Below are 19087 nucleotides of genomic sequence, written 5' to 3' on the forward strand. Positions count from 1 at the left end.
CTAACGCTTTTTTTGTTGCTTGCTGACCTAGCAGTGTTTTTTATTAATTGACATTATCTGTGACTTAAAAAAAGAAAAAAATATATATATAAATGTATACATATTATTTTAAATGCCGTTGCATGTTAAAATGAATTAATTATTTTTCTATACTATACTATACTATATATATAATGTATACTACTGTTTTTTCATTACATTTACTCTGTGGCCTGAAATTTCAATATGAAAAAACATGTTCTGAAACAAAAATTTACACGAAAACTACTTCTTAGAAAAACCCTTTTACAGATGGAAAAAATAGATATATTCAACAAATCCATAAAGCCATATATAAAATTGAAAAGTCAAACAATTTAAAACTTTAAACAAAATAAAGTGTGATCTGAATTTACAAAGTCTGAAACACTTTTACAAAACTTGAAATAAAATTAAAAGGTCTAATATAAATTACTAAAACTGAAACACGTTTACAAAACTTAAAACAAATTTACAAAGTCTGATACAAAATTACAAAGTATGAAACACTAAAAAACTTGAAATTGAACTCTCCCAGCCCTTATTACATTCCCTTTCCATAAGATACCATTATTTGTAAGTTTGTCTCAGAGGTTGTCCACATGTTCCACAACTTGTTACATGTTTGTGAATTTGTTTAGAAAAATGTAAACTTAAGAATTTAAATGTAAATTTTTAATTTTTAATTTGGCTTCATGAAATACAAAAATGTTTTTGATAAATATGTTTCAGACTGTAATTTTTTTGGACTTTGAAAATTTATTTCAAGTTTTGTAAGTGTTTCACACTTTGTAAATGTGTGTTTTGTTTTGTTTTTTTACATTTGTTTTGTAAAATGTCAACTTGTGTTTTTTTTGTACATTTGTTAGTGTCTTTTTAATGTAAATATGTTAAATGTTTTGGTTAATTTGTTGTTAATTTGTTTCAAGCTTAGTAAAAGTGTTTCATACGTTGTCATTTTGCATTGCACTCACAGGCCACCGTACTATGCCGATCTTTCACTTTCAATCAATAATACATGCAAAACCAAGAACATATCTTGTATGGCATGATCAGGAGTGAGAAATTATGTTGAGCTTTATCATTGCTGTTGATGATGATGGTTGAGAAAATTTGAAGAAAAAAAAGTTAAAGAAGGATACTTAAAAGGAATGCATTGCTGTATTACTGTTGATAAGAGTCAATGGAGTGTTATAAAAATGTGTTGTTTTTGGTATCTGTCACATTTTTTAATGAGGGGAGTGTCTGCTGTAGGCTTCTGCTTGATGGGGTCCTTAGCATGGCAAAGTTTGGCTCTCCTGGTCTCACGTTGCCCCTCGATATGTAGCTGTTCTGTGTCTGATAAGTGTATCAGTCACCCGAGAGAGCTACAGCAGACAGGAAGAACGACTCCCGTGAACAGCCCTCTGATACGCGTTCAAGCGCGGCTCTTCAATCCGCGCGTTCACGATACCGGTACACTCGCTGCATGATGGCCGAGGGAGGCGGACCCGAGTCGGGCGGCGCGGCAGACTCCGACTCGGAGCCGGTAGCCGCTCAAATGCCAACCCCTTCAACAGAAAGTCAAAAACAGGCTATTGGGTCTCTTTTGAAAACAACTTTAAGAAAGGGTGACGAATGGTAAGATTCGGCTACGGCCAACATTACCTTGGTGATTCAGTTAGCATTAGCTAGCTAGTGAGGAACAGGAAATGCTAACACGCTAAAGCTAGCAGGCTAACGACCCTGATGGCTGCAAGTATGGAAATCGAAAGCTGCTGTGCTACAGATATTTTGGCAAGCTAATATCAAACAAGTTAGCAGGCTAGCGGCTAACCAGTCCCACTTTATTCTCTCTATTTATAAAGCATTGTCTGGACAAAATGTGAACGTAAACAACCAAACTATGACGGGAATAATAACGGCTTATTCACATCGCCTGTACTTAAGACGTAAATGTCTGCTGTGCGATAAGTAAAGTGACGTTTGCTGATATGGTGGCTAGTACCCCGGTAGAACAGGCCCTGTATTCTGTGGTGGTTCTCCTGCCAGTCTAACCGGCTCTTTGCAAGTGAAGTTATCAGAAAACGGACCTGCTGACAGGAATATGATGCAATGCCTTTACCTGCTCGTACGTTTGTGACATCCCTGTTAAAGTTGCCTGACAAGTTTCCTAACCGTCGAGCCGCCCTTGTTGGCTAAGTCAGTTTCCCATCAAACAGAAGATGCAGGCCTGGGCAGAGTGCAGCCAGATGTATCTAAGATGCCTCACATAAACAGTTTCATTTACAGGCAGTGAAACTAATTGTCTTAACTAATGGAAATGAAGAGAATGCTGACTGCTCATGTAGTTGTTGTACTTCATAAGGCGCTACCGTTAGTGGTGTCTCATGACTGTTTAGTTTCAATAATCTACAATGTCTTCATACTTCTCAAACGGAAATTACTATCCGCAAGCATTGCTCAGGTTTTTAACTTCATGTTAATAGACAGGGACATCCTCTTGTATTTGTTTTGAAAGTGGTTTCTTCAAAACAGGGTCCATGACCAAACATCTTACCATGTTAACACTTGCTAACAAGCCTATTAAGTAAAGCAGATTTCTTGCTTGGGATGAGATTAAGTCAAACTAGCTTGCTGTTGCTATATCCGCAAATGCCAAGGCAGTTTGGTGTTGCATAATCTTCTGAGTTGGAATAAGATTGAGTGCACTATCTCGCTCAGCTTGATGCTTTTTTATCATTTCATGTCCTGACCCTTCTGCTCCTGTTAAACATGTCCAGAAACGCAAGAGAAATACATTTGAAGTAATTTATGGCTTTCTTTTGTAGGTATCTAATAGACAGCCGATGGTTCAAACAATGGAAGAAGTATGTTGGGTTTGACAGCTGGGACATGTACAATGTTGGAGAACGTAGCCTCTATCCAGGACCAATTGATAACTCTGGACTGTTTTCAGGTAAAAACATTATCACTTAAGATACATCATTTTAAGTGATCTTGAATAAATTGAAGCATACATTTTGTTTTACTTTAGCCTGTAGTTACAATTATTTTTGTCCTAAAGACCAGGAGACTCAGGCCCTGAAAGAGCACCTTATAGATGAGCTTGACTATGTCCTTGTACCCACTGAGGCATGGAATAAGCTTGTCAGCTGGTATGGCTGTCTTGATGGCCAGAGACCCATTGTTCGTAAGGTAAAGCTGTTGATTTTATTTTTATTATGGTGGTTCATTTATTGGTTTGGTCACTTAGTGTCCTCTTCCTTGTTTAGGTTGTTGAACACGGCATGTTTGTCAAGCACTGTAAGGTGGAGGTCTATTTGCTGGAGCTTAACTTGTGTGAGAATGACAACATGGACAAGGTGATCACACGCCATTTTAGTAAAGCTGATACTATAGGTAAGTGTTTACTAGATCAGACTTTGAAACCTAAAAAAAATCTTTGTATTGTCAGTTATTAAATATGTTGTGTAAAAAAAATATCCTTTTTCCAGACACAATAGAGAAGGAGATGAGGACGCTGTTCAATATCCCATCAGAGAAGGAGACACGGCTTTGGAACAAATACATGAGCAACACCTACGAGCAGCTGAACAAGCCAGACAGCACAGTACAGGATGCTGGTCTCTTCCAGGGGCAGGTAGTGCAGATCTGTTATTCATATAACCTTCAGATCACGTATACACCGTCTCTTTCACGTTTCTTTTGAAGAACATCACAGTGCAATAACAAAAGGGTACTCACTCTGCATACATAATTTATTCACAGGCGATGTAAAAAAATAACAGGAACATCTGAGAGTCTAATGCAATACAAAACATTAGCCCTGCATTAAAATGCATTGTAAACTGTTAAGGTTATGATGTGTTATGCTTATCGTGACAAGAGAAGTAAGGTTATGCATCAGCTTTATTATATGTCATCATCCAAGTATGTGATTCTGTTAAATTGCAAGGGTAAATTAAGGTGGCGCTAATGTGTTCTGTTGTATTTAACTGTAGAGATATCGACACTATTGTGTCCCTACTCCACACAATTTGTTACATCCCTTCACTTCAAAATTTAAACTACAGGCCATAAGCAGAGTAATCACACATCAAAGTGTAGTGGATGAATCTTCAGCAGATAATGCTTGGCAGCACAAGAAGGTATTAAATTCAGGCCTGAGATTCAGTAGCTCTTAGATGAAGGTGGCGGTGTTCTACTTGGCTCTCATTCAGCTTGTTGTCCCACAGGTGCTTGTGATCGAGCGGAAGAATGAGGATGGCACGTGGCCCAGACAAGCCTCTCATCCCAAGTAAGCAAATAAATTTGCTTAAATTTTGCTAAATTTGCAAAATCATTCAGGAAAAATTGAGAGTTTTCATTATTCGAAGCACTTAATAGAAATGACATATGGATATGTTGATATATGTAACTATTTCTCAGTTGTATTCTGTAAAACGTGGGTTTTGATCTTGTTCAACAGATCCAGTACAACCCCATCAAGGAACTTCACTACCTCCCCAAAACTCTCCTCCAACTCCACAGCCAGTATCTCCTCCACAGTAACCAACGGAGACAGCAGCCCTGGCTACACACTTAACAACAGCACCACCTCTGTCAACAGGCTAGAGTTCCCTCCTTATACATCATCCCATCATGATTTTCCCAATACATATACAATAACTCTCTTAACCTAAGGTGGCCCTGCTGTCCTCTGTCCATCATGTCAGTGTGGAATAAACACATTTTAAGTAGTTATGTAGCAAACTTAGTCCTCTTCTGTACCAGTTTCTTTTCCAGCTTCCAACCTCTCAAATTGTAGCAGAGAAAAATAAGTTAAAATCAATATCCTTAGGTAAAGACAGTCGGTATATCTCTACATCAGGCTAACGTTGAATTCCTATAGACCCTCACGGAAGCACAAGGTCTATGTTTGAAGAACAAAAAGAGAACAAAGAATCCCTTTTCTATTACACTCTGCAGAACTGTTTCATGCTTCTGCTCTTTGACCACTTCTGCTTTGACTAATTTAAATATTAGTCTGTTTTCTGTTGACTGTTTAGAGTCTTTGCTTTCTGTGTGTATCAGTTTTACACCGCTTTAGTCGTTTTGAGACCAACAATGCTATATATAAAAATGACAGCAAAAACAAGAAACATACTTCATAGGAGATGTATTTATGACAGGGCTGTTGTATTGGAAAGCATTTTGTGGAGCTAATAGTCAGGCATTTTAATGTGTATTATAACAAATGAGTCCAGAACAAACCTGTGCAAAATATTTTAGTTTTAAGAGAGTAATAGTAGTTAAGGCATAATTAATATGCAGTAGACAAAGATTTGTGTGCATGTGGTTGATATTAATACAGAAATGCTTTCGGGATTGGATGCTGACTTGATGAAATGGCACTTTATTTAAAGGCTTTGGAAGTTCTTATGACTGATTTGACCACCAAGAGAGGTGGCTTGATACTTTCAGTGGCAGTAATACTTAGAGTCTGTGTTTAACTATGGTCCCAAGTTGAAACTAGGGATGCACAGTATTATTGGTATAATGTCTGTATGAGCAGATTTAAGTTTAAAAATGTAAATATCTGTATTGGAAGATTGTTAAACAGGAGACACATGGTGATCTAGGCAAAATGTTTCCCTGTTTGATAATGATAAGTATAGAAAAGAATTTAATTGATATCTATGTGTCATAGATACCTAATTGAATTAAATATTATAAGAATTTCTCTGTGGGCCACAATTTCAAAAGTGTATAATCTAAATAGCATATCTGAGTGACATTTTAACATATTTCTGATGTACTGTCTTCTTATTAAAATGTCTCATGGATACCAACAGTAACAGTTTTCTCTTCCAGCAGATTGGGAGGCTATAATTCATACAGCTCCTCCTACAACTACAGAGAGTCCCAGTCACAGCCTGGACTATGTGGTCTCAGTAACTTGGGAAACACATGCTTCATGAACTCTGCCCTCCAGGTAAAAGAAAAACAAAAAATAATGCTACAGTCATAGTTTATTTCCAGAGACTGTCAGGTAATATTTTGCATTTGAGTGTTGCTCTTGCATAATCCATTCTGTACTTTTCCTCTTCCAGTGCCTGAGCAACGCATCCCCACTTACAGAGTACTTCCTAGAAGACCAATATGAGGCAGAGATAAACCGAGAGAATCCTCTGGGAATGAGGGGAGAGATCGCAGAGGCTTATGCTGATCTAGTAAAGCAGATGTGGCTGAGCCGCAGCAGCTATGTGGCTCCACGCACCTTCAAAGTGAGTGAAATTAGTGTCAGAATAATTTTTCAAAAGTGAATGCACAGTGATCAAACTGAAATGGTTCTTTCCTCATTTAAAATCCACAGTCAAAGTTAAGTCACATCTTTTGTTTCCAGACCCAGGTGGGGCGCTTTGCCCCCCAGTTTTCAGGTTACCAGCAGCAGGACTCACAGGAGCTGTTGGCCTTTCTGCTGGACGGACTCCATGAAGACTTGAACCGCGTCAAGAAGAAGCCTTATCTGGCCCTAAGGGATGCAGAGGGCCGACCAGATGAGGTACTTTGAGTATTTTGAAAAAGAGTACTATAAATGTGATATAAATATGATATTATTTTTTCTGTCAAAAGATGTAATCCCCAACATGATACAAAAAACACAGATTGCATTATGTATCATGCAACACAGATAAATTGCTCCAATTTACAGATGCTGAGCCAGAGCATGGCGGAACGGGCTATGAAAACAAGCAGCAATTGATGAACTGATATCTAATGTTATAACTGATGTCAAGATCGGTCAACCAATCCATATCCGATTATCTTTACACCACTGATATATATTTAGACACATACACACATGCACACAAAGTATGGCTTAATTAGCTACTTTAGACAGGATTTACTTGCAAGTAATCTAAGCAGGTCAGTCATAAATATGCTGTCCTTGTATCAGGTGGCAATTTTTTTGCATTTTTAATGTTTTTAACACCCAGTGATGCTAAATTTACAAGACTGACCTGGAGATTATTTTCTCCCGACCTGGGATCAGTGCACAGCGTCCAGAGAGAGAGAGAGAGAGAGACTGACTGCTCATATCATACTGCTCACAGAGCTACAAACCCTCAGCAACTGAGTGAAAATTTGACTGAAAACACATGTCTGCGCTACAACAGTCATTCCTGTGCATGTCCGTTCTCTTGGAATCTCCCTGAGATCACTGCATGTGTCATGAAGTGGCGCATCTCTGTGTGCAATTTGGAAACCTTTTAGCGCTGCACCAAGACCAAAAATGCTGACCTTTCAAGTCATAGGACAGCCTGTATCTGGATTAGGATTAAACGTTCGGTTACAAAGAGTCTGTTTTATCGTTATGAGAGGAATTTTTACCGTTTGATGAGACCTGGAGTGAAATACGCCACAGGACTTAAAAACGATGTCCCGTTCAAATGTTGGTGATCAAGACCATAATTGCACTTCATTTTGACATAAAATTAAATCGTATGTTAATAAATTTAGTTTATATTAGTTTGGCATTACACATTTTTATAACTATTGATTATATCAAGCTGGAGATTGAACTGAGTCACTCACCAAAGCAAGACATGTTTGTGTTTGTGGCTGACGGACTGTTACACAGGTAAAGTGTTTGCTATCCTGAGAGCAACTGTTTTAATCCCCTCAGGGATAGAAGTTTTGTTTTAAAAGGCAAAAACCTCTGACATTCGTTAAGGCCTGAGATGCAGAAAACTTTTCAGAGGTGCGGGCAGGGCTGGACTCAATGAGAGTCCGTGCAGCTGTGCACGGTGGGTAAATTCTTTATCTTAAAAAAAGAAAAAACAAAATTAGACAAAAATTTCCTCTCCTTCGGTCTTAAAAATCAGGCAATGTGTATCAGACTCTTTTTGGACAGCATGTTTGCAGAGCTGAGGTGATGAAGGAGCTGCGCTGCTGTGCGTCTTTTTACGAGGGTTCAATATACCATACTTAACTCATTTATTGCATCGTATTACATCCTTTCCTTGCTATAATTATAGAAAGACCATGATAAATTAGTGAAAATTTGTATTTTAAACTCCTAAGTAAGTAAATATTGAAAATGAATAGTTTTAAATTTCATTTTTTTTCTCCCAAATGTCTCGCGGGCCAGATGACATCTGCTGGCGGGCCGGACCTGGCCCGCCGGCCACCATCTGGGGATGGCTACCTTATGGTGTCAGGAATACACTGTGAAAGCACTTGTTTTGTGTTTCTATCTTGACTCTTATAGGATCAGCTGATCTGTGTTTTAAAGAAATTACATTATGAGAGCAGGTTTCACACATGGATTTTGAAATTTGTTCTAATAAAAGATAATTTGTATTCTCAGATTGTTGCCAAGGAAGCTTGGACAAACCACCGCTTGCGCAACGATTCAATCATAGTGGATATTTTCCACGGCCTCTTCAAATCCACTTTGGTGTGCCCAGAGTGCTCCAAGGTGTCTGTAACATTTGACCCATTCTGCTACCTCACACTGCCTCTGCCCATGAAGAAGGACCGAACGATGGAGGTTTTTCTGGTGCGATCAGACCCTCAGTCCCGACCCACACAGGTGAGGTGGAATCAGGTTTTTACCATTGGCTGTACCCATAACAGAAAAACTTGCATTATTACATGCCAATAAAATCTAACATTTGTTTTCAACTCCTACTAACAGAGTTGGCTTTTACTTGCCAGTGATGAACTAATTGTTAAAAAGCACAAAAACTTGTTTTCAGGTTTACTGTTTAACATGATCATATTGCATGTCTGCGTTTCTTTGTCTTACAGTATCGAGTTGTGGTCCCTAAACTCGGTACAGTGTCAGATCTGTGCAGCGCCTTGTCTAAACTCTGTGGTTTCCCTCCTGAAAATGTAAGAACTTTGCGCCTCTCATACTGTAAAACTATGACTATAAGAAGCAAAGTACTTTGATTCCAGCTTCAGTTTTCTTTAAATACATGCTCCCTTTGCCCTGCATTCCAGATGGTGGTGGCTGACGTTTACAATCATAGGTTCCATAAAATTTACAGACGAGATGATGGCCTCAACCAAATCATGGAAAAAGATGACATCTTTGTGTAAGTCTTTTTGGTAATATGATGCAAGTGTGGAAACGATTCAACAGTTGCTCTATTAAACATGCAAGTTTTGTCCTGTTATTCCTTCTGCAGGTATGAGGTACAGGAAGAGGACAGTGAGAGGATGAACCTGCCTGTGTACTTCAGGGAGCGCCACTCCAAGCATGCAGGAAGCTCTGCCAGCACAATGCTGTTTGGTCAGCCTTTACTTATCACCGTGCCCCGACATAACCTAATCGCAGACGTTCTTTACGACAAAATCTTTGAGAGGATCGGGTAAGAACCGACTGTTAAAGAACAGGAAGCACACTGCATGGCAGAGCAGGGAAAGTGTGTTAAGAGCCAGTGGAAATAAGATGTAGTGTAGGCAATGGAGGGAAACAAATCCAGGCTAGGGTTTAATTAAAGTAGAAGCAGGAGTGTATTTGTAGTTTAACTAATCCCCTCTCTTCCCTCTTTTGTGCAGACGCTATGTAAAGCAGTCTCACAGCCCTAACAGTGAAAGCAGGTCTTCAGCCTCAGCCACCTTCACCAGTTGCAGCCAGGCTCCTGAATGTTCCACATCGTCCAGCTTGGGAGGCTGTGGTAGCCCCCTGTCAGATGGGGCGTCCTGCAGTGCCAGCTCCAGCAATGGCAGCAACCACTCAGGGACCTGCAATGAAACTAATGGGCTTTATGATGGTATGCAGTGCACTTAATCATCTATGACTGAATTAAATGAATGCAAAGGAAGCACTGATCAGAGTGTTTACCAAGTAAATGTTCGAATGTTACCGTACAACAAAACTCCCTCAAAATTCATGAGATGCAACCTTTGTTCTTTCAGGTGAGGAGGAGGCTATGGACCACCAGGTGAGTCCAGATCCAGAGAACGGCCAGTCTGAAGAGGAGGAAGAGGACACCTCTGACTTGGAAAATGGGTCAAAAGGAGTTTCAGCCAAGCAGTGCTCTTCGTCAGCCAAACTCTTCACCTTTAGCATAGTGAACTCATATGGAACAGCCAACATCAGCCCGCTGCCTTGTGACGGAAATGTCCTCAAACTCAATCGTCAGTGTTGTCTTATTACCTTCCTATTTCTTCTGCTTTACTCATAAAAGTCACTTTGTGTTGACGCAGCCCTCCTCCCACCTCTTCTCTCTGCAGCACATTCCACAGTGGCCATCGACTGGGACACAGAGTCAAAGAAACTGTGTTATGATGAGCAGGAAGCTGAGGTCAGTGGGTAATGTTCATCATACAATTCTGTGACAGGATGTGGGAATAGTCTGTTTATTTATTTTGCAAATGTGTGTAGGCCTATGAAAAGCATGAGAGCATGCTTCAGCCCCAGAAAAAGAAGGCCACCGTGGCTCTGAGGGAATGCATTGAGCTCTTCACAACCATGGAGACACTTGGAGAACATGATCCATGGTACGAGTCGCTGCTACAACCTACTTTAGTGTCAAAAACCAACATGTATCACTACCTTTCTGACATAAATTATCTCTTTATACAGGTATTGTCCAACATGTAAGAAACACCAACAAGCCACAAAAAAGTTTGACTTGTGGTCGCTGCCTCGCATTCTTGTAGTTCACCTGAAGCGTTTCTCCTACAACCGGTGTTGGAGGGACAAGCTGGACACGGTGGTGGACTTCCCCATCAGGTATGCAAAGAAAGTTAAGAACTTTTTGTGTTTTTTTTCTGCACTGCTCTGTTTGTGTAATTGATGTTTTATTTATTCAATTTTTTTGTAAAAGGTCTTCAAAAATTGTGTCAGATTTCCTGTTTTTTTAGATATACTTATGGGCTTTTGATGCCTTTATTTGTAGAGAGGAGGAGCGTAGTTAGAGCCAGAAACTGGGAATAGAGAGTGGAGGAGAGACATGCAGGAATGGAACTGCAGGCTGGACTTGAACCTAGGCCACCCACATACATGGGGCATGACCTAACCACATGGACCTCGTGTTCCCCTGGTATATTAACTGAAACTAATCTCCACCAGAACATTTTGTCACAACCTTTATTCCCTGTATTATTCTTTACCCTTATTCCATACCAAAGATAAAATGATCAATTTAAATAGAAGATGCCCCTCTCTTCCTCACTGCCTCAGTTAACAGGTTAGCAGAGTTTTTATCATGCATGATTTTTACAAGTTATCAGTATTAATCTATTAATATTTGCTGAAAGGGGATACTTCTGACCACAGATCAATCTTTGTGTTTGCATGCTCACATAGTGAGGATTTCTCATTTGAGATATAAGTATGACTATAATATGAATTGGATTATATATTCATGTACTCTGCTCCCCAGCCTGCATGTGTACAGAAAGAGAGATGGGGGGAGTGTATGCACACACAGGGGCAGCGCAGATGCTTTGAAAGGAACCCTGCATGATCAGACAATTTCACCTTATTGGATAGATATTTGTATCATGTATATCGAACAAAAAATTGCGAGATATCTGCATTTTAAGCAAATTTGAACTGATAAACTCACCAGGAGGCCACCATGTTTTGGTCTGACCACAGCACTCCTCACCAAACTCTATGCCTCAACTGGCTGTTGAAGACTGTATCTCACAAGCTGATATGCATGTCTCATGCACAGAGAATTTTGAGATTTGAGGTCTTGACTTGTCTTTTTATGTTTTGCACCACTGGTTATCAGTCAAAATAGACATTAAAAGGGATAAAAAGAGAGCTATATTTACCTTATTGTAAGAAATATGTACACTCACAGTGGTAGAATATGTCTGAAATATGTTTCTTGATGAACCAGATGAAGGCCATGAGCATTTGTCGTGCTAATATAGTCATTCTCCAAACTGCTAATATTTATGAAACTTTCTGTTTCCACACTGTACAATATGTTGCAGGTAAAGAAAAACGGTACAAAAACACTTCCTATTTGTGCTTTTCAAAGTAAAGGTCTGCTTTAGCATTTCTTTGAAAAAACACCCTTCATTTGTACATATTGCTTTTATTTTTAAAGCTCCCAGCACAGTTCCACTGTACACTGAATCAAGTCACTTGTAGAGAGGTTTATTAAGGCTAAACCTAGGAGGAATGACGAGGCAATTACAGCATGGAGTCAAAACCAATATGCAGCAAACTTGCGCCTGATGTGTACCAGAGCGGACTCGCACAACAGCTGCAAGCAGAAAAACATACTGACAGTCTGAAACAGGCAGTTACTGCATAGGCATGACCGAGAAGCAATGTGGCCAAGTGGTGTTACACTACCAGTGCGGGCCAAAACATGGCAGCCTCCAGTTAAGTTTACATGCTCAAATTTACTCAAAATGCAGATATCTAGCGAGTTTTTATTGCTCAGTATACATACGAGAGATACAGATATCTATCCAATAAAGTGAATTTGTCTGATCATGCAGGATTCCTTTTAAAGTAAAGAAGACAAAAGGAACTGTTACAAAGCTTCTCTTTGCTGAGGCACACCTAGCTTGTGTGTTTATAGCTACAACACATAGTCTGTGTGTACAGCTCTGTCTGTGCTGTACACCCAGGGCCGTTTTCCCACTTTGCATAATGTGGCATTAGCAAGCTGGTCTATTGGTGCAACTTCAAAATTAGAAAATTGTATCATGGGAAGACAGGATTGTGAACCTAGCATTGTGATACTTACCAAATTATGAGTTGCGTGCATCATTGCATCCCTGCTTCTCACATTTTGGTGCATTCCAGATGTCATTCAAAATACATATGTGGAATATTTCACATCTAGAGATTAATTCAAGTTTTCTTATTTTCCTCAGTTGTTGTGCAGTTGCAGTATTTTGTACTTACTCCATATATTTTTTTAGAGTGATGGGTGCACATTCTTCTGTTACTCATCAGTGGGGAATGCCAGCATCAGTGTGATTTTGACACAAGAGGGAGCTATGGTGTTAAAACACACAGAGTAAAGTCACCTGAGGAAGGAGGATTGTTTCTGTTGTACTTTGAATTAGTGAACTTGAGAACTGACATCTTACTCCAAAGAACAATTCCACTGTTGTCCTCAGTGTCCTTGTCCTTTTGTTGCAGAACTATTTCAGCCTATAAAGGTAGCCTTTAAACCCTGTATGAGTCATTAACACACTCTGCCAGTTGTCAGGGGACAATTTCCTTTGTGTTTGAAACAAGGAAATTGCCACAGGATCATGTGGCCTAACAACTACCTAACTCATTGTACACACTGAGTGAAACATACTAATGTCTGTTGAGGAACCTGAACCACTAGAAACCAGGAAGCAGAGAAAATGTAACTAAGATCCTGGTTCAGAAAAAGCTGAGTCATGCTCACTGAGGTTGTCTGACACAAAGGAAGCTCATGCAGTTTCGCACATTCAATGTGATCATGCACTGTTTATATCCTTGTTGTTGTGAGTTTAATAACTTACTCAGTGTGATGGCAATGTTGTTTTTTGCTCCTGTGAATCTGATGGCATCTTCTTTGCTAGGGATCTAAACATGTCCGAGTTTGTATGTGACCCTAAGGCCGGCCCTTACACGTATGACCTCATCGCCGTGTCAAACCACTATGGAGGAATGGGAGGGGGTCACTGTAAGTCTCTCCTCATTTTTCTAGTTTTCACTTTCCCTCCTCATGACGAGCTGTTCATCCTTTATTAAACTACAAATAATTTATCAGCTGGCAATTTAACAATTCTACTCAGCTTCTTCAGTTACAAAGTTTACTCTTCAAACATCAAACTAAAATGTTCAGCAGGTGGTCTGCTAAAAGGCCATTGTACCTTTGTGGATACTGTAATCAGTTGTATTTGTTCTCCAAATGCTGTCTGTTGAGGTTCTGTTCTCTTGGATTTTCTCTCTCTATTCATAGTGGGTTTATCTGATAACACGTTAATCTCTTCCTGTTAAAAAATAACCTGAGCAGTTCTTTGTTCACACTTCTCTGTCTAACAGACACAGCTTATGGCAAGAATAAGGTGGATGGAAAGTGGTATTACTTTGATGATAGCAGCGTTTCCTCTGCCACAGAAGACCAGATTGTGGTGAGTTTCAACTCTTGGCTTCTTAGAATTTTGCATCCTGTAGTTAAATGTTTTCAGACAAGCTTTATTTGTTGTTTTTTGCATCTGTTGGCCGTTTTGGCTCTGTGTCCTCAGTGTCGAGTGTCCCTGTTTTGGTAGCATAACCTTATCTTGTTCTTCCTTGCAGACTAAAGCAGCCTACGTGCTGTTCTATCAGCGCAGAGACGAGGAAACCCCCTCCAAACCTCAGCCTTCGGCCTCGCTGGGAGGAGCCCCAGAAACAGCCGAAGACCAAATGGACACAAACTGAAGAGCCCTAATGAGACGGGACACGCACTGAAACACCCACGGCAAATAGAGACACTTTGACGCACACACAAAGCTACTTTAGAAACAGAGGACTCCACATGGACTCATCATCAATAACCCTCCCCTCCCTGTGTTTTGATTTGATTTCTGTCTCGTACATTGTCAAATAGAGCCAACAGCCTTGTCAGGAGTCTAACCAGAGGCACTTTCTCTCTGCAGTGGGTGCTCTTCTGATTCATAGTTTACTAGAATGGAACTCAGAGGAGTTTAAATGCATAAAGATCCTCTCACTGGATAAACAGAATGTTAGAAGTGCCCTCAAATGCGTAGGTAAACAAATGTTTCTGTTGCCCCTAACAACAGTCAGAAATATTTAAAAAGCCAAATGAAAATGTTTTTTCAACCAAAGCATACCAAGGTGTTCATGGTTAAATGAACCAGCTTTTTAGTTTTCTCTTTCTGCAGGATTCTGGCATTGTGCCTAGATTTCTCTGATAATCTTGCTGTGTTGATAGCAGACTTTATCAGTGTGATGCGCACACAAAACATCACTAAATGTGCTTGTTGAAAGAATCCATCTCCCCTCCTCCATCTGCGCAGAGTGAACCACTGATGGGGATCTTGTTGCTGCTGAACTGCTGTGGCAGCTGTTCTACTGGCTTGCCAGGTTCTGTGTTCGGTTTAAACCATAAAGCGGGTGGTGTCTTGTTTTACAACATTTTAAGATCTGCGTTTCGACATCAGTTTTGGCAGAAGCAGTGTAACCTTGTTCCTGGTCTGCCATCTTTTTTTCTCTCCATGGCACACAGTTAGGTGTAAAGTTGCAAGAGAAATCTCACCCCACTAACAATTTTATTTTCCTTTTTTTTGTAATCACAATGCAAACGCGGCCTTTTAATTCCTGCGACCTGACAAAAAAGGAGGCACTTTGAATTCTCCATGAGTACATTATCTACCTGCTTCTTGGGTATCTAGCCATGACAGAATTGTATGGTTTGGCCTTAGCATAAAGAGTTATGGTCTGTCATACACTTCCAGATCATTTTTAATGTGTCTTATAAGAATTTTTGATTGCTGCCTGATTGGACCCCAAGCTCACATGCAATGGCTTGTCCTTAGTCTTGTACATTACTGCAGCTCTGTATTGAAATGGCTCTGTTATTTGATATCTTCAAAGCACACTGAGTGACGCATAATAAACTAGTATAAAAGTGGTGCTTTATTCATGAAACTTGAACTTGCTTTTTGTTCCTGAGGAACAATCTACATGTGTCATCACATGGGGTCAGGACAGCTGGACCTCATCAGATTTTGAGCCAATTGTTCTTCCAGTGATCATAGGCTGAAATGCTTAATAAAATAGGACAGAATAAGAAAATGTGATTGAACTTTGAGTCACAAAATAATCTAAGGAAGCACAGCTGTAACAGGTGTCTTGTACTAGATTTACTGAGTATGATATGCAATAATTATACTCAGTCCCAGGGGTCTTGTAGTGAAACCAGATGGCGGTCAGCAGAAATATCACACCAAGTCTTGTTCTGTGGCATAAATTTTACACTTTGTTGCAATACAGCATGTTGAAATGAAGGGCCTCCAAGTGCCCCTTTTGCTGGTTGGTCCTACCATCATGTTTCTGAGAGATGACTACCTAAAATAATCATTAATGCCTACGACTATAAAAGCTTTACATCATATCTATAATCCTAGAAACATAGTCGAAAGCCAAACAGCCAATCTGGTTTTCATCCGCATAAATCATGGCAGCAATTCAAATTGAAAAATGAGATGTAAATAATCATACTATTGAAAATAGGTGTATAAATTCTTGTCCGCATATTTATCTTATTGCCGATATCTACAGTATTTGTTTTTAAATGAGAAATATTTGAATTCAAAGTACAATAAAGACTGGAAGCCTCAATGGGGTGGTTTGTTTGGAGTAACTGCACGCACAAATTACAAAGGCACAAACCCAGACTGGGCTCCATGACAGGAGGAGTTTTGAAATCACTGTAATCGATGTTTAATTGTAGGTTATGCAATTTTTAAGTGCACACCATTCATGCTGACTGGTTGCAACATGAACTATGATCTGGAGTTGAGCGTTGGCACATGTAGTATAACCAGTATAAGCACAAAAGCCGGATACACTGTGGACATCCTGGATGGATATTTACCCATCTCAACTTGTTTCTTGAAAAGATGAATCTAGATTCTAGAAGAAATCTTTTCTTTGAATAGATTTATCTCACATCGTTTCACAAGACTACTTAGAATTTGTTAATTTCCATGCACATTAAAAGTGCAATATAAGATACCAAAATGTGCCTGATTAACTTAGAGATAGTCAGAAAATTTGTAAAAATACATTTATTGGTCCTCTTAATACATCAAACCACAGCTGTGCTTTGGATGCACTCAATGCAGCTGAAAACGTTCAGCCTTTTACATTTCATCAGATATCCCCCTCACAATAAGCCTGGTTTCAGAGGATGACTTCATGTAGTAAAATAGCTGAAGATAGCCATACAAGTACAAGTTAGCACAGGTGATTTTAAAGAGTCAAACAGCATCTACAGAAGCTACTAAGTCAAATAAACATAAAGCTGATAGGGTGATTCAAATGGGTTCTGTAGGATGGATAATTTTAGAGGACATTTGACTATTTAGCCTGGCTGAGAAGCTTCTGGATGTCTCCCTCAATGCTGCTGGTGAGGAACCTCCTGCTGTACCGCTTGAATGGCACGCCATCAGGCCCAATGAGGAACTTCTCAAAGTTCCAGGCCACATCATTCCTGCACACAGGGCTCCAGATGATTAACTTGGGATCACTCATGAAGGCGGACGGATCATCACTGGGGAATGGAAGTGACTCTCTCAGGAACACAAACAGTGGATGGGCATCCTTCCCATTCACATCCACCTTTTCCAGGAGTTGGAACTTTGGCTGAAAGCCATTTCCAGGGCGGACATACTTGAGAGACAGCAGTATTTCATCATTCTTGCAGTTCTCCTGTATTGGGTAACGTGGGGCACATAGGGTTTTTAGTCTTGAATTATAAACAATATGCTTACAGGATTTAAAATGTATTTACTCTTTTAAGAAGACAGGCTCATGCAATGATCAGAAAAGACATTTATAAACATTTACAAATTATTTCACAGACCAAAAGTTTTAAAAAGGTTAAAATTAACATAATCATCCAAACACCAAATCCCCTTCATATTAACTGATACTAATGGTTGTGACTGCTGACAATAATTAAAACAAATGGTTAGCAAGCTTCTGATATTTATTTTAATATTGGATCTAAATATCAGTTCTTTGTTTGATTTTTAAAATCTCACTGACAACTGCACTCTGACATAACCAAGAGGCCTGATTTTTTTTAAATTATTATTTCATTTATCACCTATCAATAAACTTCTACAGCCTATTGTTTTAAGTATCGCGGAGTTAATCAATAACTTCTAGAGGGCAGTGAAGCAATGACACTTCAAAACCCTGGACTTCCCTTGGTGTTGGGCAACCCTACCACTATTTCCTCTTTCTAAAATAACTTGATTTGTACAGCAACCAACAAAAAAAGCTTCCGTGAAATCAGGATTGTTCTAAACGTCTACCTACAAAGGCAATTTTGATGTAAATAGTCTTTTAGTGTTTTTAATAATATGGTCAAAGTAAGATTAAAGCTAAACACCAACCATGCAAAACACATGAACTAATCCTATGAAGAATAGTACATCTGTGTGAACACAGGAAAATTACTATTTACTTCTTAATTTCCACGGTATAACACCATGGCTATTTAAGGGAAGGTCTTCAGTTTCAAAATAAGTGCAAAATTTTGATACAGCCCTATCCTTTACGGCGTGGTTGGATGGTAACTTTATTTTTCTTACCTGATGGCCGAACTGGTTGCAGGGCACTCCCAGAATCACAAGCCCCTTGCTGGCGTAGCGTTCGTGGAGCTCGTTCATCTGGGTGTAATCCCTGGTGGTCGTACCTCAGAGAGATGCGACATTCTCAATGAGGACAACTTTCCCCTTCAGAGAGGAAAACTCAAACGTCTCTCCCGTTAAACCTTTGGCTGTTAGCTCGTAGAATTTGTCTGCCATCCTCGAGCAACGTGTTTCCCAACAGAGTAAAAGCAAGTTGTTTATCTCCAACAGACACTCTAACCTGTCTCGAGCCAACCTTCAAAATCGGCGACGTTAAACAGCTTGTTATCTGCCCCTCAAGATAGTTCCCGCCCTGCGCCCTGGGGCGGGCTAATTTAGCTTGACGTCATTTCTCACTTTGATTCATCTCCTGATACACCACGACACGTGTAAAAAGGGCCTCTGATAATGTATGGCAAAGTAAATATTTTACCCAATAAGATACAACAAGACCATATACATATATTGCCATAAATTTAATGTTGCTAGCATGCAAAATTTGAACAGAAGACAGTTTGTGTTGAATTTGGCGAAGAGTACCATAATATTGCCTTTATTTTGAAGTGACTGATCAGTAGCTATGTTTATTCCGGTGTTGCTTTAAAGATGATGCATGGAATAATTTGAAAGTAAATACCTGTTGTCTATCTGTTTGTTTTTCCTTTTAATTTTAGGAATTATGTATTATGTAGCTAAAGTATAGACCTATAGGCTACCCGTGTTATCACAAAAAGACAGGGTTTCTTGTTCTGAGTGTTCACAGATC

The 19087-nt window shown here is 39.5% G+C and overlaps 2 protein-coding genes across 2 annotated transcripts; one reads left to right on the top strand and one right to left on the bottom strand.

The window, feature by feature from the left end:
• Positions 1-1388: 1388 nt before the first annotated feature.
• usp4 (ubiquitin specific peptidase 4 (proto-oncogene)) lies at positions 1389-15591 on the top strand. Its single transcript, XM_041782827.1, has 22 exons — positions 1389-1638; positions 2829-2956; positions 3065-3195; positions 3273-3399; positions 3495-3640; positions 4236-4297; positions 4469-4609; positions 5857-5974; positions 6093-6266; positions 6386-6544; positions 8354-8578; positions 8797-8880; positions 8992-9086; positions 9180-9362; positions 9553-9767; positions 9913-10134; positions 10231-10301; positions 10382-10497; positions 10583-10732; positions 13534-13637; positions 14000-14088; positions 14255-15591. Exons 1-22 carry the CDS (start codon positions 1487-1489, stop codon positions 14375-14377), a joined length of 3015 nt encoding a protein of 1004 aa, XP_041638761.1. The 5' UTR covers positions 1389-1486; the 3' UTR covers positions 14378-15591.
• A 1143-nt stretch (positions 15592-16734) lies between these two features.
• Positions 16735-18606, bottom strand: gpx1b (glutathione peroxidase 1b). The gene is made up of 2 exons (XM_041782828.1): positions 18283-18606; positions 16735-17392 (listed from the first exon to the last, which is right to left on the bottom strand). Exons 1-2 carry the CDS (start codon positions 18496-18498, stop codon positions 17042-17044), a joined length of 567 nt encoding a protein of 188 aa, XP_041638762.1. The 5' UTR covers positions 18499-18606; the 3' UTR covers positions 16735-17041.
• Between the last annotated feature and the right edge of the window lie 481 nt (positions 18607-19087).

This window comes from Cheilinus undulatus, linkage group 3 (genome assembly GCF_018320785.1).
Source record: "Cheilinus undulatus linkage group 3, ASM1832078v1, whole genome shotgun sequence".
Classification (NCBI taxonomy): Eukaryota; Metazoa; Chordata; class Actinopteri; order Labriformes; family Labridae; genus Cheilinus; species Cheilinus undulatus.

What these genes read in the sequence shown, in the direction of transcription:
- usp4 (XM_041782827.1), top strand. Translation starts at nt 1,487, where the DNA reads ATGATGGCCGAGGGAGGCGGACCCGAGTCGGGCGGCGCGGCAGACTCC. An exon ending in TGGCTCCACGCACCTTCAAA is followed by an intron (nt 6,267 to 6,385) that starts GTGAGTGAAATT and finishes TTTTGTTTCCAG; the next exon opens with ACCCAGGTGGGGCGCTTTGC. An exon ending in ATGATGAGCAGGAAGCTGAG is followed by an intron (nt 10,302 to 10,381) that starts GTCAGTGGGTAA and finishes AAATGTGTGTAG; the next exon opens with GCCTATGAAAAGCATGAGAG.